The sequence below is a fragment of the Cannabis sativa genome, chromosome 1, assembly GCF_029168945.1.
Source record: "Cannabis sativa cultivar Pink pepper isolate KNU-18-1 chromosome 1, ASM2916894v1, whole genome shotgun sequence".
Taxonomy (NCBI): domain Eukaryota; kingdom Viridiplantae; phylum Streptophyta; class Magnoliopsida; order Rosales; family Cannabaceae; genus Cannabis; species Cannabis sativa.
In genome coordinates, this window is record NC_083601.1 from 45,996,420 (window position 1) to 46,017,501 (window position 21,082).

The 21,082-nt window shown below is 26.9% G+C and overlaps 2 protein-coding genes across 3 annotated transcripts; one reads left to right on the plus strand and one right to left on the minus strand.

Moving 5' to 3' along the window:
- The first annotated feature begins 10,798 nt into the window (after positions 1–10,798).
- Positions 10,799–13,967, plus strand: LOC115705343 (auxin-responsive protein IAA17). Its single transcript, XM_030632660.2, has 6 exons — positions 10,799–11,073; positions 11,164–11,348; positions 11,453–11,564; positions 11,675–11,737; positions 11,925–13,687; positions 13,762–13,967. The coding sequence occupies exons 1-5, from the start codon at positions 10,880–10,882 to the stop codon at positions 11,965–11,967; spliced, it is 597 nt and encodes a 198-aa protein (XP_030488520.1). The 5' UTR covers positions 10,799–10,879; the 3' UTR covers positions 11,968–13,687; positions 13,762–13,967.
- LOC115705285 (D-glycerate 3-kinase, chloroplastic) lies at positions 13,926–17,694 on the minus strand. 2 transcript variants are annotated; one of them, XM_030632588.2, is made up of 12 exons: positions 17,284–17,694; positions 16,365–16,750; positions 16,090–16,169; positions 15,954–16,005; positions 15,833–15,874; positions 15,659–15,737; positions 15,395–15,426; positions 15,250–15,318; positions 14,967–15,041; positions 14,765–14,881; positions 14,634–14,684; positions 13,926–14,532 (listed from the first exon to the last, which is right to left on the minus strand). In XM_030632588.2, the coding sequence occupies exons 1-12, from the start codon at positions 17,423–17,425 to the stop codon at positions 14,389–14,391; spliced, it is 1,269 nt and encodes a 422-aa protein (XP_030488448.2). In that variant the 5' UTR covers positions 17,426–17,694; the 3' UTR covers positions 13,926–14,388. The 2 variants fall into 2 exon arrangements, with proteins under 2 accessions (XP_030488448.2, XP_030488447.2); XM_030632587.2 differs by having other exon boundaries at positions 16,365–16,762.
- Between the last annotated feature and the right edge of the window lie 3,388 nt (positions 17,695–21,082).

Consider the following 21,082-nt stretch of genomic DNA (forward strand, 5'->3'; position numbering starts at 1 on the left):
ATATGTATATAATATATATTATGTATATTAATGTGTATATATATGTTATATATGTGTGAGGTATGTAACATATATAGTTGTGTAATTAATGTATATATTATGTGTATATGATATATATGTATATTATAGTATGTATGTTATATATATATATGAGATATGTAACATATATATTGTGAATTTAATATTGATATTATGTGTATGTTACATATGAGATGTTAATTAGTAAAATACATATTATATTAATATATGAGTTATATATAATATGATAATAATGTTGATAGTAATATAATATTATTTATTGCTATTGATGTGAAGATTATTATCATCTATATTGTGAATAAAGTGAATATTTGGAATTCCTTTTCCAATATTGATTTTGAGAAAAGAAATTGTAACTTGTGAGAAGTTACATTTTTCAGAATTTAAAGTGATAATTATCTCATTTTATGAGATAAAAAAGTGAACTATGAGAGTTACACTTATGAGAATTGTCTTCTCATGCAAGAGCAAATGGATCAAAAGTGGATCCAAACTTGTGAAATGAGCCATAAATTGAAAGAGTAATTTTAGACTCAAACAAAGTGAATCAATGTGGATTCAAAAATTATGAAAAGATTTCAAAATTAGAGAAGCAATTTTGAATCTTAAATTATCAAAGTAGTGAACAAAATTGATGAGAATTTTGTTAACCTTAGTGTAATATTTGGGTTAATCTCATTGAAGAGATAACTTTAAAATAATGGATAAATAATCACATTATTTTGTAAGAGGTGATGTGAGTTTGATATTTTAGTTTTGGTGAGAAAACTAAAAATATCAAATGGTATTTTAAAAATGACCTTAAAAAGTCAATTCAAGAGGAAATACACAAAAGTGATATTTTATATACACTTTATGCTAGAAATGTGGGGGTGAACCACAAATTTAATCAAAATGTGTTGAGACATTGTTGATTAATTTATTTGATTTTGAATTCAAATTCTAAATCAAGTTGGCTATGTGCATAAGTGAAAATATTGACATATTTGGTGTTTTTGGTAAAAATAATTTCAAGAAGGAAATTAATTTTTTTTTTTAAAAAAAAATTATAGAGACAAAGTGGTCTTCTATATTTTAAAATCAATATATTGTCTTGATAATGAAATGTGAAAGTGTGGGGTGTATACTCCAATATGAGGAAATTTGACATACTTGGTGTCTAAAAATAAAATATGAGAATTTAGACATGTTTGGTGTCTAAATTGGTGTATTTTTGATATGTTTGGTATCAAAATTATTGAGAATTTGAGTTGTGTGAAAATTAATCTTATATGATTGAATTTTCAAAGCTTAAGTACTTAAGGAGAAAAGTGGTCACAAAGTGAACACTATATTTTGGCATGCATGATTCACATGGAATCAATAGTGAGAGGTTATAACAAATCGCTTAATCTCCGTACAAGATTAAAGCATGAATTTTCGAGGGATGGGACCTAAACTCCCTTAGTGTTTCTCTCATTGGTGGTAACCTATCTTAACACTAGTAAACATCTAGTCTTAAGTTCAATAGGTAATAACAAGTCAATAGAGTAAATATGGTACTCAATTGTCTCATCTATGAATGAGTACATGTGGTGAAAATTGAGGGTTAAAACCGAAAGGTTTTTTAATGGAGCTTAAGCTTAAGAAACTCACTTAAGCTTAAGAAGTGTCTAAAGAGTGGTGAGACATTAAAACTCCACCTATATGGACTAGAGGTGGTGCCGCCTCTTATGAGAATTGGGAGTTATTCTCTAGAGAGTCCATGAATTGGAATTTTGCACATGGCCATTAACGGTGCAAGAGCGAGACATGCGGTCTCAAGTGAGCATTAGCGAGGGTGTGTGTGTTATCACCGGTTTGTATTAAAGGAATAATGGTTCAATGCTACGGCAACCAAAATTTCATCAAACTTTGTGGTAATTACACTAAAATAAAATTCAAGTCGAAAGACATTTTATCTAATGCACCTAAGCAAGACTTCTTAAAAGTGTGTATTTAGTCAATCAAAGTGGGGGAATGTTATATTTTGATATAATATTTTTGATTGATTAAATAAATGTTACAAAAGTTACAAGTTTGTTACTAAAGAGATAATATTTAATCTAGTGGGGGATTGTTATATTATTTATAATAATATAATATATAGATTAAATATGTGTAATAAACTAATAATATGTAACATATGACAATGTATATTAGTTGTCATCTTTTTGTAACATTTGGGAGTTACTTGTTACTATGAGTAACCTCCACCATCATCACCAACATTAAGAGTGTAAAAAGATGTTACACCTCTTAATTTGAAATTCTTAATGCTATAGGAGTTATGGTGTGTGTAGGAGTTACATTTGAGTCCATAACATCTATGGGGTTATGAGTTTGAATTTCAAATGGTGATGATATCCTAAACACTATATAAAGAGGTCTAAGGTGCTCATTTTGGAGAAAAAGTTTTCTATCAAGAAAGCACTTTGCTAGAAAACCCTAAAAGGCTTGATAATTCCTAAAGTTATTTCCTAGAGAGTTCCCTTAGTGCTTAGAGATAGGAAGAAATAAGCTTTTGGACAAAGGTGTAATACCTTGTTCAAGTCATGGTGATCCTCACTAATCTACACTCAAGGTTGTGAGTGAGTGTTTATATATATTATTCTCTTGTTATATATATACATATATTATATTACATGTGTTGTAATCATCTTCTTCTACATTTCTTATATATAATATATATAGTGTATATATATTGTATATTATGTTGTTATAACATTTATTTAATCTCTTTGTTGGTCCTTGTATTGTATTATTACAATAAAGTTGTAATATCTTGATTTTCTTCCATTGTAATAAAATCTCTAACAAATTAACTAATTAATCAGATAATTATAATATAACATAACATACTATATATTAACTAAACATGATAGTAATTGGATTAATAAAATTATTAATGGATACGTATGCATGTACATACACTATAAAATTTTTACTTATATATCACAATAAAACTTGTGAGCACTAAAAATAAACATATTATAACTAATTATAAATTATCATTTTTATGCTGTGATTAAAAAGTACATGGATATAAGTATTAATTAGTATTGTAATTAAATGTATTTTTAACTAATCACAATACTTGTTATGACTAAAATTAAATTAATGACAATTTAATTTAATTACTATATTTTAGTTATAAGTGATAACTATTTGTTACAACTAAAACTCACATTTAAACACAAAAAATTTAGGTTGTGACATGATATAAATCATGTTTATACGTATAGATCAAGTTGAAGTACTTTTGGAATTCAAATCAAGCCCACTATATATCAAATATTACAGTTAATTAAGTGTTTAATTTTTATTTTTTTTTGAAACGGCATTGTTTTTCGTTAACGTACAGTTAATTAACCTCTTTTTATCATTGTTTTATTTTTTATTTTTTTTCAAATTTTTTCTCTTGTCATTATCGCGTCATTAATTAATGTGACGAATAGGGGCTGTTTGGAATAGGTTAATGCTAGTAAGGTAATGGTAATGTGAAACATTACCTTGTTTGTTTTGAGGATTTAGCTTTAGAATGTTATTCCCCTAGTAATATAACTACCCTTAAGGAGGGTAATGTCCATACCTTAAAAAAGGGTAGGATTGAATTATTACCTTCCATTATATTAATTTGAATAGCATTTTTTGAATTAATAAACAAATTTAATTAATAATAATATTATGATTTATTATAAATAAAATATTACAATATATATATTTAGTCTGTGAGATCGTTTTTTTTTAATTGAGTTATTTTTATATTATTAGCAATAACATATATATATATTTATTATACATAAATTTTATACGGATGGTGTACATAAATGACATAGCGAACAAAAATAAATAACATAGTGATAAAATATATAGAAATGTTCATTTTAATTAATAAAAAATACAATAAAATTTAGGTTTTTTTTTTATTATTTTTACACTTTAAAATAGTTTTTTTTTTTCTTTTTTGCATTTTTACGGAAGTCTACATAGAAACCCCTATTGCAATTAGCGCTGCAACCTAAATTGCAACAAAAAATCGTATAGAAACCCTTATTGCAACTAGCGCTTCAACCACTTTAGAAACCCAAACCATAAATTTGAAAAAAAAAAGTTAAAAAAATATGGGGTAATTTCCCTAAAATTTAATGTTTACTAATTAATAAATATATTTCTTTAATAAATTATTTTATAATAGATATAATAAAAAAATATTTTTTATTTTAATTTTTTAAAATAATATATAAGATTCATGTACTCAACCAAACAGTGTAATTTAATTAACAGTAATATGATTACATATTACCCTACACTGCCAAACACAGTTTACACATTTCCCTATAATCATATTCTCCTTCATAATATTCCCTATAATCAAATTATTTTGAACACCTCATACCAAACACCCCCAATCATATAAATCAACAAATAAATAGCAACACTAGTTTATTGGAAGCAGGATCGATCTTATTCTTGATTATATTATTAACCTTTTTATTTTTATTTTTTTTAAAAAAAGGAACCTTTTTATCAATAACATATAAATATATATAAACCATATTATATATTAATATCAAAAACAAAAAAAATATATATATTTATACATAGAAATGCGATTTTACTTATTTGGTTATTAGATACAAATATATATTTGAGATGTGATACATGAAATATATTAGGAATCTTTAGCTACAAACAAGGCTAATTGTATTTGTCGGACTGTCTACTTGCAATATATATAGATATAAATATAAGATCATGTTGATATATATATATATATATATAAATATAAAAACATATATATAGATACATTAAAATACACAGAAGTATATTTAACTATATGCCTTAAAAAGAAAAAAAATATGGACAAAATAACTTAACTAGCTTGACCTTTACAATTCGTTGCACGAGGTCAATTTTATTTATATTAATTAATTAATCAATTAGTTAATTAAGAGCTTTTATATATACCAAATTGGACTTATAATTGCAGAAGCAGTAACATCAGTTTAGAGTAAGGTTTCAGCAACACAATATATATATATATATGAAAAATATTATATAACAAATAATGTTACTTTCGCGATGCTTTAAACATACATTTATTATATTGATGAATTTAATTAGTCAAATCAATAATATATTACTTATAATTTAAAAATTAATTAGCAGAAAAAAATATGAGTCCGTCATCGATCTTTAAACGATTTTAGCTTCTAAGTTGTTGGTGAGATCGATCAGTTTATTAGTTTCATATATTTATGATATTTTATATATAGAAGAGATCTGTTAATTAATTATTAATTATATATATATAGTATATCAACCATATTCATGAACCTCAATCAATTATTATTAATATATATTACAAAACATTAATTAATTAATTAATTCTGATGTTCTCATTAATTAAATCATGTATATATTTATATGTATACAGTATACATATCAATTGACTGTCTGCTTCTTGTTGTTATATATAAAAATACATGCGTTAGAAAACTGAAACTGATAATATTAAAATTAAATTGATAATCTTTTTTTTTTAAATAATAGTAATAATAATGTGATGTGACCCTACATGAAAACCAAATTATAATTTATGTACGTATAAGAAACACTATACTGAACCTATATAATTAGTTTTGAAATGAAATCATAATCTAGCTTATAAATATTCTTAATTAGCATTATATTTCTTGCGTAATAATTTTAATTATTTAATAGTACGTATAAATCCAAAAATATATATGATATAATGTTCCCAAATAATGAAAACAACAATCATGATGTTTTATACATCAAATGACCAAAACAAAAGCACATATAAATTAATTATTGATCAGGATGAGTTACATTGAATTTATATATATGCATTATTTGACAATTAATATAGCAGCATAATTTGAAATGTCCTCTCGATCATTTTGTGAAAAATTTCTATATAATAAAATAAACCACACTAATTAATTAATATTTAAGATCGACTTTGAGCATGTATATATGTGCGTTAAAACATAGGGGAAAAATAAGCAAAAATAAATTTACATATAATATTATATATTCTTTTTGTAGACTGATATTGGTCCATATAATCATACCACTATATAATAATATACATATATACTTGTCACATGGAATATGTCTAACATACATATATGTAATAAGTACCAGACAGTACTTGGGTGCTACCCTTTTTTCTATTATTATTATTATTATTATTATTATTATTATCTATATTACTTTCTTTTTCGAGAAAATACTCTATACATATCTGGATGGCTTCTATTTTTCATATTATATATTTTTTTTTTTACTTTAATCGAAAAAAAATCAATTTAAAAATTATAAACGTACATAGCTTGGTTTGAATTAACGTAAGCTTAGAATAGAATTACTAATAGATGTGTAACTATGCTATATAGCTAGGCCCTTTCTTAATTCTCAATCCTATAACTCATCACAAAAATTATATATATATTATATTTGCATTATTCAACCAAAAATACACCAGTATATATTTCAGTATATTTAAATTTATTAACTAGGGTTGTAAAGTATAGTTTCCTAACTTGTATTTTTTTTTTTTTCATTACAGAAAATTAAGTTATAAATTAATTATTAGTAGTTTTAATTAATGTTAATATATATGATCAATTTCATCATGCATGCTATATACATTTTCTGTACTTTTTTTTCTTGGTATATTATCTCCTGAATTATGGTCAATAATGATGACCATGACATTATTATGTGTGCGTACCCAAATAATTATTTACTATAATATACTATAATTAAAATCGATATGTATAATTTAATCAAATACCTCACGTAATAATGGAAGAAAAGTTAATACATGATAATTTATACCTGTTATAGCTGTATTTTAAAATAAAATAAATGCTTGACCCACAGTTTGTTCACAATTACGTACGTGTCGAATGGGACTTGGGTTGGGATATAGTTAATGATAAAATTAAGCTGAATATATAAATATTAATAACTTAACTATGATGATCATGAAGGCACTGATATATATATATAATCCATGTAATTGATTATTGTGAGTTTATTGATTATTGTATTAAATTCAAATAAAAAAATAGTTTAATTAAACAATTACTAAAATATTTTTTAAAATAATTAGATGTGAAAATTAAAGCACTAGTTTTGCACGTTGTTTAAACTCTGTATTTTAAAAATAAAATCAATTTAGTTATAGAGTTAATTTTTGTAGTATATTACCTTATAAGAAAAATTCGTCGACACAAAATATTTTGGTTATATCTCTAAAATTAATTATTTGATAAAAATTATACCTAAAATATTTTAAAAATATAAAATTCTACAACTCCCTTAAAAAATGATGTACTGATACACCCCTATCAATTTTAGTATCTGAAATAATTTTTTAGTCAATTTTTTTTTCTCATAGTCATGTATATGATATAGTTGTTTAAGAAATCTTATAAAATTTTAAAAAATTCAGAAAATTTAACACGCTAAAAACAAGGTTAAAATATATAGTATGTTGCACGCGTGATTATTTTATTTTATACGCGTGTAAAATAAACTATTTGAACACAGTTTTCTATATTATAAACTAGTTTAAATTTTTCAAAATTTTATAAAATATCTTAAATAACTGTAACGTACATGAATATTAAAAAAATTGACTAAAAGAATTTTCTAAATCCCGAAATAAGTATAGGGCGCATCAATGCATCCCTTTTAAATGTGTGCATCAGTGCATTCCTTTTAAAAGAGTGCATTGTAGAAGCTTACTATATTTTTAAAAGTTATTAGATATGTATATAATATAGAAATCAATATTCAATTAGTATATTTCACACGCGTATAAAATAAAATGGTCACAAGTGCAACAAACAGTTTGAACCCTATTTTCATATGTTAATTTTTTTTTTAATTTTAAAATTTTAAAGAATATCTTAAATAAGTATAATGTACACGATTATAAAAAAAAATTAAAAAATTCTTTTATACTAAAATAGATAAAGATGTGTATTGTAAAATTTTCATTTGAACATTATTATTGAGTATCAATATTGTGCATATTCTGTAAGTGTAAGTATAATATTATTACGATTAGTTATTGATATTTTTAAAAATTAATTTTGTAAATTATGTGTATTTAACATTTAATTATATTAATAATATTATTAAAGTGGTTGGTCCGTTTTAGAGCTTCTCCAAGGAAGCGGCATTTTATATAAATGTCGTTCCTTTTTGTTCCAAGGAGGCACCATTAAACACAGCATTTTGAGGTTAATGCTACAGTGCACGGCATATATGCTGTGCACTGTAGACACGGTATATGTTTTTTTTTTAAAAAAAAAAATAATATTTATATTATTTGATTTATTTATTAAATTAAAATTTTAATTTTGAGAAAATCTACAATACACCTTTTTAAATGTAATATATTGTTTCGGCACCTCACAAATTTTTTTAGTCTAACATTTTTATAGTCGTGCATATTATAATTATTTAAGACATTTTGTAAAATTTTGAAAAATTCAAAAAAATTTAACATGTTAAAAATAATGTATCCTTTTAAAAGTGGTGCATTGATATACTCCTACCTATTTTCGCATTCAAGACACCTATTTTAGAGTAAATATAATTTCATACATGTAATATAATTTAAAATAAAATTATTAATTTTACATAAAAATAAATTTAAATTTTTAATTATTATTTTTATAGTTATTAAATATAATTTTAGCCGAAAATAAAATTCAAACTATGTGTTGTATGCATCACTTTTTCATTTAGAGGGATACATTGTTGTGATTTTAGTTAATTAATATGATATTAATTTTTTTAATTTTATTAAAAAAATAATATAATAATAAAAAATATTTTTTTAATATAATTTTTGGTGTTGTAATTAGAGTGGTAATACTTTATGACACTAAATTTGATGATAGTGTAACACTAAATTTAACGGGTTCTTAGAGATCTCTTAGCATTTGCCATTTGGTTTTGGGTAATTAGAAGAAGTAAGGAGACAAGAGGCGGAAATCCCGGGAATTAACTGACTAACAACGGTAAACCGCGAGCGAAAACGGGTGGAGTCCACCACGTGTCAGTCAGTCTGTCAATTAAAATAATAAATTATTTTTTCTTTTTTAATAAAAAAAGGAAGATTCTTGTTTTCATTACAAAACCCGACAAACCAACAGGATCACATGGTAGAAGGTGAAATAGGTCCCCACGTTTTTTAATTTATTGACTTTCTCTCTCTTTTTATGTTGACTTCTAATAACACACGTGGGTCCCACTTCTCTTAACACACACGAGCAACTCATCTCACTTTATTACTTTCTTTATTCCTCCACACGTAACAAAACAACAATAATTAACAAAATTCCTACCAATTCTAATTTTCCTTCCTTAAATAAATTATTAATGGAATTTTTTTTGCATACTCTATTCTGAATATTTTTCCACCTTAAAAATTCCTCCCCAATTTCTATATTTTAAATTTTGTTAAAAGTTTTATTTTATGTAGTTAACAAAATATATTGATGTAATTAAAATGTTATTTTTATATCCTCACCGCACATGTAAATATAAATTTAAAAAGAATTATTCTTATTAATTATCAATAAATAAAAAATTATTTTTCAAAAACATTTTTTTTTATTAATTACAGATAAGAAAATAAATTTCTTTATAAATCTTAAATGAATTTTATTCAAATAAAACTTGTGGAGCTTATGTGGTACCATAAAACAAAAATAATTTATTTTAACAATATTATAAATATAAATAGTTTAGATGAAATTTTTAATAAATAAAAAGTTTCTATGAGCGCGATATTATAGATTCTAAATAGTCATCAATTTATTATTAGAAATAATCTTATATTTTTAATGCGTAGAAAGATAATATCATATATAAAATATATGAGCTTACTCTTTTTGTTGTCAATTAGTTTAAAAATGCATAAAACTTTATGTATCTTTATCCTAAATTCTAATATATTATCAATGAAACGTTTATGTTTCATTCTCAAATTTTTCACCATGTATACCCACAAATTTCAAGATTTAATTTTGTAAGATTCCTTCAAAATGTCATGTTTTGACCCTCTCGTTATCTCTTAAAAGTCGATTATTGTACTCACACTTTCAAGCTCAAATGTGAGAATAGTGTATCATAACTCACATTAACATATATAAAATGTATGAATTACTACTTTAATTATCAATTAATTTTAAAATAAACCCTACCTTAATGATCATATACTCACCTTCTTCCTTCTTCCTAAAATTTAACATTTTTTAAATTAAGAAAATATTAAGGATGAAAGGATTTGATTATACCAATATTATTATTACAGCATAGGGAAGTACTAATTGTGAATACAAATTAAAATTATTTAAAATTGTAATGAATATATAAGAGAAATACTACTAGTGGTATTTTTAAGTATCGTTATCACATATATATATTTTGACAATATTTATTTTATTTTGTGAATTAATGGTTGATATATTAATGTCATTAAAAAGAAACAATTAATGAGTGATAAAACAAGGAAAGAAAGGCCGACAGAGGGCCCAAACTCTGAAGCACTGAAATCAGACACACGCGCTTCTTTCACATATATTGTCTGTTTCTTACGTGGACGATGACTCAACACGTGTCACGAATCCATTCGTTGAAATTAATATCTCTCCTTCTTTAACTTGCCAATATATAATAGCTCACAACACAAACCCACCAACAGTTAAGTCACCTCCAAACAAAACTCTTTTATTATAATTCCCAAAAATCTCTGCAAACCCCAAAAATGTCAGCCGGAAACGGAAACCAGTCGTCGGAATCAGAATCCGTCGAGCTCAATTTCGAAGAGACCAAACTAACCTTGGGATTGCCTGGCGATACACGTGGCACCAAACGTGGATTCTCAGAAACCATTGATCTTAATCTTGATGAAGATGAAGGTGATGAATCAAGCTCTGTTTCAAAACCTCCACCACCAAAGTAAGATCGATTAATCATTATACAAAATTCCTTACATATATATATGTATTGTATGGGTGATTAATTAATTAATGAATTGAAATTATATAGGGCACAAATGGTGGGGTGGCCACCTGTGAGAGGATCAAGAATGAATGTTATGAAGAAATGTAAATTGGTAAAGGTGGGATTAGATGGAGCTCCATATCTGAGGAAAGTGGATCTTCAGATCTATCAGAGCTATCATCATCTTTTAATTGCTCTTCAGGGCATGTTTTCTAGCTGTTTGACCATTCGTAAGTTTTTTTTTTTTTTTTTGTTTTAATTAGTTATAGGTTCATTATAATTAAGCAAACTTAAATGAAGTTAATGATTTTGATTTAATTATTGTTTATTACAGGTAATTATGTGAATGAGAGAAAACTAATGGACCCTGTTAGTGGAATGGAGTATGTACCAACTTATGAGGACAAAGATGGTGATTGGATGCTTGTTGGAGATGTTCCATGGAAGTAAGTCATCACAAAAATTATATATATATATATATATTTATATCATGTGTATATATATATATATAGGAATGTGTAACTAATTTTAATTTTAATTTTTTTTTTCTGAGCAGAATGTTTGTTGACTCATGCAAACGACTAAGGTTGATGAAAAGCTCAGAAGCAATTGGACTAAGGTAGAATAATATAATCTTTTATTTATATATTTAATTTCTAGACAATTTTTACATATTTGTAAATATTTATTACAAAAAATACATAATAATAATAATCATTAATTTTAATATAAATGCAAAAAAAAAAAAAAATCTGAAAAATCATATCAAATGTAATTTTTGCTGATTTTGCGTTTGGTTTTTGCAGTTCGAAAGAGATAGATCTTCAAAATTTAGAAGGCCGGAGTTGAATTGATATAATATTATAAGAAGAAAAAGAATGATCAAGCTATATCAAATTAAATCACAAGATGATCATGTACAGACACGGCTTTTTTTGTTTTGATGGTTTTTTTTATTATTATTTTTTATTAATACTAAATATTAAATATATATATAAATACCACTCAATCTATTGATTTGGGTTGGAGGAGAGTTTTGTTATTTTTTTTTTTTCATTATTAATTAGGACCAAATAAATAAGAGAAGCTTTGGTGTAATTGTTGTTTGTTGTCCCCATTAATCATGAATCATGATCAATGGGATTTAACCCATTTTGTTATTTTATTCGTTGTTTGACTTGGATTGAAATTGTATTGTAATACTTGCTCTTCATACTCAACAAGATATACATGGAACAAGAAATTTTTTTATTTTTATTTTTATTTTTTGAGAGGATGAAATTATTTTTTCTTAATTAATTTCATTTTGGTAAAATGTGATAATATTCATTAGAAAAAATAATCTTTGCAGTTGCAGCCCATAGAAATGCTTTCTCCAGCCCAACTTGGGCCCATGACAAGTTGGCTTTATGTGTTAAAGATCTCACCTCTTTATTTTTTTTTTTCTTTTTTGTCTAATACATATGAGCTGTAAAGTAAAACGTAGAACAAACTTAAAGTTGGCAATTTTCACACTTTATAAAAATAAGGAAGGAATTTCTTTCCTTTATATTTCTCCACTTTGAACGAAAATTAAAAAAAAAAAAAATAGAAAGACGTACTTTTAAAAATTTATATTAAAATAAGGTATAAATACAAAAAGTTACATAAAGGAACCAGCAAATGTAACTTAATGAGAAACTAAAAGTTACTGAGTATACTGTGATTTGGGAAAATAATCTTTATATTATGTTTTCAGTAATTTAAGTTCGTGTGTATAACAAATTAATGAGAAAATAAAACAATGTTTTGCAATATTTTTTTAAGAAAAGAAAAATAAAGAAATTTAATTAACATGTTACATATTAAAATGTATAACAAATTCAAAAATGCAAGGTTAAAATTGTTGCTAGGAGTGTTTGGTAAAATATATATATTTTTTTAAGAAAAAAAAATGTTGTTATTTTCATTTTCGCAAAATTGTCAAGACAAATTCTTAATACTTTGTTACTATTATTTATATATTCAAGAAGTTCATTGCTAAGGATTTTTTTTTTTTTAAATTAACCAATGCCATTTTATGATTTTCTGCTTATACTATTCACCATACCATTTCATAATATGATGATGATGATATATATAATGGCTCAATCAGCCATGTTCGAACATTAAAAGCAAACATGTGACAGTTCCATTCCACCTGCATATGTGTACCAAAGTTGGGCAATTATTTAATACACTTTGTTGGATAGTAAAGAGAAGAGAGGAAACACATTAGAATTTAATGAAAAAGAAACCTTCCTACTAACCACCAAAATTTAATGAGGAGACATCCATTGCCATCTCACAGCTGTTTTTCATTTTCTGAAAATTTACAATTGAAGCAAAAGGATTTCACTTTCCCAACAATATATATGATCACTAAATAGTTGCAGAACACAGAATGAACCATAAGAAGAAAAAGAAAAAAGACTTAAAAGAAAGAGATGGATAGAGTTAGTGCACCACAACTACCACCACCCCAGCAAAAGATGTCATTCAGTGATCATGTCAAGAAACGACAACAGGAAAAAGGGTGTCTCTCTGCCTGGTAATATATATACATTTTCATATAATTTAAAGCTGTAGAGTTCCATGAAAAAACAACTCTTTATTCTGATGCAGGCTGTTTGTGCTGTCTTGTGGTTGTTGCTGTGAGTGTTGTTATTGCTGCTGCTGTCATTAAGATATATAATTGCTGCTTCAAGCTATCACAGTTGGAAAGAACAAAGGTTTCTTATTCCTGTAATAAGTCTGTATTTGATTTCATTCTTTAGTGAGATGTCAAATAATAAGAAAAAACATCATATATATAAATTACAAGTTGTTTATATATTCTGATCTGACTACAAGGTACTAATTATGTATAAAACACTAGAAAAATATAACAATATATATATATTATTTCCATTCCCATCACAGTACATTTACAGACTTTCCCCACAATGAATTTCAAATAAGAAATTTGAAACATCAGACTCTCCCCATCTTCTAGCTTGAGGATCCTCCAAGTCATGCTTGAAGATCCTCAATTACTTGAAAATTTTCAAAGTGAATGTATATCATGAAATGGGACTCCTGCACAATTGTAAAATAAATGTCTAAAAAAAAGAGTAAGTTGGGTCTGTTCTCCAACTGAGAGGACGTTTTCATATTTATTCCCTCTTCAACTACACCAGCCTCTCCTGCAAACTTCATCAGCAGAAAATAAAAAAAATTGGATCTTGATTTGAAGTTAAGCATTATGTATTACTAGTTGCCAAGGATTGGGTTTCTCCCTTCATCAATTTCAATGAGGATATAATGTTTTGGATCTGATCCACTTGGTCCTTCAGAGTAAAGGGTGGGAAGATAAGCATAATATGCTGGAAGATACCGCGAAACAAAATCTTTAACCTGCCAAATTATCCTTAAAATACTTCAGTTTCCATTGTTAAGGCTTTCTAACAATCATCAGATAAACATAAATGTTTGTGTGTGTCAAAAAACTATCCCACCTCTTCATCAGACATTCCTGGTTTTCCTGCATCTCTCATGGCGATCTCTGCCTGTGAGTTCCAAAATTTATAGGTGAGAATTGTGATGAGTAAAATGCAAATAAATATAGTATGTCAGGACGAATTCCGACCTGCAAACGCCACTGAAAGACGCACGTTGGATCTTTAATCTTGATAACTATCCATGCCCCTATGAACTTGTCCCAAGCATCATAATATGCTTCAAGATTTTTGTTCACTGTCTCCAGCTGCAGAATCCAAATTCAGATTATGAATCAGTAATGGACACAGAAATAGCAACAGCAAACCCTCAAACATTTGATTTTCAATTACCTGAGGATCAACAGCCTTAACTGTTTCCACTGGAAGAGGCTTGAAACCAAGCATCCAACCTTCAAACAGGACAACCTAAATCACAGCCAAAGCACAAAAGAAACTTTAAATCCTTTTGAGGATTTCAAAAGTGGTAACAAAAACTAATGGTAGTGATAACACTTGGACTGTTGGACAAGTGCACTACTAACATTCACATGATCATTTCTCTAGATGAGTAAAATTGTCATGAGAATAAAAGAATTTGATATTGCTCTTAAAGTTTAAACTGAAATACTCGTACCGAAAGTGGCCCCTCAATCTCAGGCCATGTTGAAGGATCAGCTCTGTCCCCCTTCCCACTATATGCAGACTGCAAAAGAATTTTTGATCAGCAACTTTAGATTTCATTTTGTTCAAGAAACAACAATCGAACTCTGTTGCCTAACCTTGTCATATCTAGGCAGCTTCATCTTTGTACCTGAATACCAATAATAAGACAAAATATTAGACATGCATCCTTTAAGAAAAATACTTATTCTATTTCAATCTCTAAGCTTTCATGTTCTGTTTATAATCCAGTTTACCCAATTAATAAAAGGACGAACCTAATCAAGAATATGAACCATAATAGAACTAATGATTATATATCGATCACAAGAATACCAGCACTTCAACGAAAACTGAACTGTAAATTTATGAGAACAACTCACCCTCTTTGTTCAATTTTTTCAGAGCTGTCAATGTTTCAACAGAGAAAGGAAGATCATGGCTGCCAGCATTTCCACGAAACTAAAATATGAAGGATTAGATTATAGAAATTTAGTATGTTATCAGTGAACTCCGTTTCTCCATAAATAGAATAAAAAGAAAGTGTAGATTACTACCTCTAGAAGAGCATTTCCAGGATTCTCTTCTCTTAGTTTAGCCTACATTCAACACAAACTCGAATAAGAAAATAAAAACACAAAATCTTGGAAGTGCAAATATCCTGAGAGATATATTTACCTGGCCCTCTGCTGTCAAATAAAAGTCATCAATAGATATTGTGGCAGATCTCCTGAGATTTGAAAACTACTTCAGCAGTCCCACTATCAAATTTATTAGAACTGTACACAAAAGCTATTATAATTCTATGTCTTACCTGCCAGTAATTTTAAAAAGATAATCAAGAGCAAAAACTAGTGTTGTCTTTCCACAACCTTGTGGTGCACTGAAACCAATCTGCAACACAGACAAATTTTCAGCAAGCATATCATTAATTTTAGCACATAAAGCAATAATAACAATGATGGGACTCCCTAGCATTACTTTGAAAGTCTTTCAAAAAATGTACAAGCAGAATGGGACCCAAAAAAGCAATACTCAGAACAAGAAAAAAGGTAGTACTAGTAAGACCTACAATATAAAAAGCCTTACCACTAAAGGAGGTATATCTTCTCCCTCCTTATACCCAGACATGTGTTGGGAAATTTGATCTTCACACCATAAAAACACAGGTATATAATAATGATAAAACCTCACTTTCTGAGGAATATTAAGTTCAAATTCACCGAGCTGAAATAATCGACACAGGTGCAAACCATAAGCCAACCACTTATCAACAGACTCAGCTACTGATTCAGGTGTAAAACCCATTTTTTCTAGCAAAGGACCTGAGCATATAAACTCATAAAGGTCCTGCACAGAAGATACTTGTGCAGGTTTTGTGGGGAACACAGAATATACAATGCCCCGCCGCCTGTCATTGGCAGCAGCGGCGTTGAAACATGTGGAGCTTCCTTGCATCCATGAACATCCACTGCCTGCAATAGTCCCTGAAATATAGAAAGATCAGATCATGTTTTTAAAGAAGGCAACTTCTTTTCAATAGTAACACTAACTATTCAATAATTTGAGCCTATTAAAAAATACATGTCTCAAGATCTTGAGATTACTCATGGTTGACCAATGTCATTGTAAACCTCACATTTGAAGCTTTCCTAAAAAGAAATTAAAAAAAAAAAAAAAAGCACCTTTCATAGACACCTTATACAAGTGGGAAAATGTCACTCTTATACCATACTCTAAATTTAAAACACACATTTTACTACTTTAAGCCATGGGTTTTATCTGACCAGTACAAACATGTATGTGAGAATAGACTGATAATCAAACAGAGCATAATTCATTACAACTTCAATAAGCCAATTAACTTCCATATATGAAAAATGAAATTAGGTTTCATAGTTAGAGGATCCTACTCAAATTTTCTCAACTTATCATGAGTTCTACTTGAAATTTATTCAAAACCCATCAGAGTATAGGATTGAATTGAAAAGAAAAATGGAGAATTTACCAGATTTGGATAGTTGCTTAGCCACCGAAGACAAAGTTGGCTTATTGGGTACATAGAGAGGCCCGTTATCAAAAGAGTTCTTGATTTTAAAATTAAGAAAGGAAGAAGTGGGTGGCTGGGATATGATATTGAGGGCCGCCATTGTTGTGCTTCACGAAGCTGAATTGCGGATAGAATTGGTGGCAAATGGTGGTTACGGTTGAAATTAAGTTTGAAAGAAAAGAAAAAAAAAATCTAGAGGATTTTGTGAAAAGAGTGTTGTCTAATCCATACATAAAAAAAATATTTACAACACAACATTTGTGTGTTTGTTCATAAATATAGATAAACTGTAGCCATAAGAAATGAAACAAAAACTTACTCCCCATTTTAACAGATTGAAATTAAAATAATTTTTGAATAAAAAAAAGAAAAATAAATGAGGGAATTTAGTGGTATTCATTTATTGTGTAGTTCTTGTTGCTTATCCATCAGGACCATCATCACCATGTTCTAAATAACTGTATGTAACGATACACCTGTAATTTTTTATTTATCTATTTCAGACAATAAGGATAGGAAATTTTACTAATTTTTTTTTTATTTGAAATGATAAAATAGATATTATATTTTTTAAAATTTTAATTTTTAATAATTTCTTTTAATATAATTAACTTGAAGACAATTTTATGCAAAAATAATTGTAGAAAGCGTAATTAAATATAATGTACAATTTATCATTTAACAAAATAAAAAATTTAAACAGTAATTTTTATAAAATACAAGATCTAAAATATTATTTAACTTAAATATAATAGGTGTGAGCAATTTAACATCAAAGAGTTTTTTCTTATATATAAGATAAGCTATTTATTAATAACAAGTATAGTTTAAAACAACAACAACAATGATAAGAAAATAAACTTTCAATCATTATGGTGCATGTACAATAAATTTATAAACGACTTTACTAACTAAGAACATCTCTAAAAAACTATAAAACAAACTAGTAATATTAAGAATTTTAATTCATTACATAACGAGACACTTTAAAAAACCAGAGATTTAAGCTACACAATCAAACTTAACAGAATGAAGAGGAAGTCCAAGCATAAGAAACCAATTTAACAGTACCTCAAAACTATTATTTATGCTTGAATGACGGTGAAACTCTCTACAAGGATAACAAAAAATAATTTTTTGTGATCCAAAAATATAGAAGAAAATTAGATAAAAATATAGAAATTATAGAACAAAGGGATGTATCTCCCTCCCATTAACATAACTTTACAATGACAAAATTGTACTAGAGAAGTAGTCATTTTTTAAATGAAATTGTAATTTTATTAAATTAGCATTCGGAATACATTAGAGTCTGAAGATCAGAAGGAATATTCTACCAAAAATACTACGATCAAATAAATATCGAGCCTACTAGAGAAGTAGTTAATTGATACAATTATCAGATAATCCCAATTGCTAGTCATCCTAATTATAGACCTTCTTTTGGATAATGGAAGATAAGTACTACTCTGAATGAAATCAGCAACTTTCTTCAAATTTCTTCACCGATAGTTTATGCACTAGCTAGATCTGTTAAAAACATTTCTAAATCAACACTGGGATCTTTGAGAAGATGAACATACAAATATTTGTTGCAATTATACATAATACATTATGTAATACGAAATTGGTGATCAATATGATGAAACCATGGTTGTGTAAATAGAAAAAGATATATCAACTACTTGAAACTAATCTTATTATTAAAGATGGTGGGAGTATTAGAGAGAAAAAGTGATACCAACAACAAATATAGTGCAGTATTGGAATCGCCCTTAGAATCCAAAGCCACGGTGCTAATCACAGTAATCTTTTGCCCATCATGAATTCCATCAATACAATAAAACAATAACCAATTGTGAAAATCACCATAAAATATAAAAAACAACAGCACAAGATGAACTAATCAATTATTGTGTCATATTTTGATGAATATTTTAGATAAACCATATATGATCATTACTCAAATTATAACAAAGCGTTGGAATCAAGCTACGTTGGTCAAAAAGATGATAAACTTAATCATGTGTATGTCTCACGCACGTTGTTCAACATCTCATTTCATTTCTTCATTTTATAAAATAACAAGACTTTTTTACTTTAGAAATACAATATTGAATTCCCAACACACCACTTTGGATACAACTTTATCATTAATTAATTTCTTCTTCTTTAACCATTTTTTTGAAACTTTCTTTTTTACCTGTTTCTCAAAGTATGTGAGCATCTCTTGTGTTGTTGCAGCATCAAAACTTTATATGTAACGCTCTTCACTCTTTTCATAATTAACTCTGTTCATAACAACAAATTTTATTACCTGCAAATTATAATATAATTAGTTTCTCAAATAACATAAAAAGTTAAACTTACATACATATAACAAAAAATATTAATATGTATTACAACAATCATTATCTATTTATTTATGATGAGATATCATGTTTTCACTTTTAACCAGAGCAGCTATGAATAATGAAAATATAACGGGAAACGGGGGAGTGAGAGGTCTACCATGTTCCATCTCCGTCCCTGCTCCTCATGTTAAATTTTCTACCCTATCCCATCTACTTTTTATGGTACGGGAATTATATAAGGTTGAGGCACCTTAGTTATCATCTTAGTGATTAAACTACATTAAAAAAATATGTATGTATGTGTAATATATAAATTTCTTAAAAAAGAAAATCCAACTAAGAAAGAATCGAGATGAGGAATATCAGTCCAACCCCACTCTAACCCAATATGTTTGGTTTGAGCTTTTAGTAACCTTGGGAAAAGTTTTAGCTTCTTAAGAAGACTCTTTCTGAAAAACTATTAAAATTAATTTATATTAAAATAATTTTTTAGAGCTAAAAGTCAGCAACATAAATATTCTTGTAAAAAAAAAAGAAAAATTTCACATATGCTTAAGAAAATCTTTATACTAAGTGAATGATAATATAGTAATAATAATAATAAAAATGGATGTGTATCTCATTTACATTCAATTATTTACAGTAAAAATGGCATTTTTTAAAATTTGATATTGAGGCAAAATTTATGAGCATTGTTATTAGGCATCAGTAGTGCCTAGCACCTCTAGACATGTTGTCTTGCGATTGTTAACAATACTACCTAAAAGTTATTATATAGGACCCAATACTTAATTGGACCAATATCAATAATGACATATTGAAAAGAACTAAGCATCACTCATACTTTTTAGCATTTCTCAAAACTTATATGATAAAAACAAATAAAATTAGCTTTTTCTTGAGAAAGAAAATTTATCTTCGCATTTGTAACATTTAATATTTTATTCACACATTTATGTATGAGAATTTGCGCAAATAGGAATTGTCATCCTAAATCCTAGTTCTTGTGCAATTTCACACCCTTTTTTTTCCCATTTTTTAATGATAAAAGATCTCCCAATTTATTACAATCCCTTTTCTTAAAGAGTTTGCTATAATCAACTTAACTAAAAGTTAGCAAAAATTAAATATTATTGGTACTAATCATAATTCTAAGAATGTAAATATATTTTTTAAAATTTATTATCATACTACTATTATGCAAGTACTTTTTTACCTGTACTATCACAACAGTGTAATATCCACAAACTGTAAAAATAAAAGTTAAATACAATTCAAGCAAATTTACAATAATTATTATGATCAGTGAAGATTTCCACAATACATGAAAAAATCTAAGAAAAATATATCATTGGTCCTAAGAAATTAAAAGATAAACATGCATTCAAATAATACATTATGAA

Coding starts and splice junctions, on each gene's coding strand:
- LOC115705343 (XM_030632660.2), top strand. CDS start 10,880: ATGTCAGCCGGAAACGGAAACCAGTCGTCGGAATCAGAATCCGTCGAG. Junction 11,349..11,452: donor TTCTAGCTGTTTGACCATTC/GTAAGTTTTTTT, acceptor TGTTTATTACAG/GTAATTATGTGAATGAGAGA. Junction 11,565..11,674: donor GTTGGAGATGTTCCATGGAA/GTAAGTCATCAC, acceptor TTTTCTGAGCAG/AATGTTTGTTGACTCATGCA.
- LOC115705285 (XM_030632587.2), bottom strand. CDS start 17,425: ATGGCGGCCCTCAATATCATATCCCAGCCACCCACTTCTTCCTTTCTT. Junction 15,875..15,953: donor ATTTGACAGCAGAGGGCCAG/GTAAATATATCT, acceptor TGTTGAATGTAG/GCTAAACTAAGAGAAGAGAA. Junction 15,738..15,832: donor CTGGAAATGCTCTTCTAGAG/GTAGTAATCTAC, acceptor TTCATATTTTAG/TTTCGTGGAAATGCTGGCAG.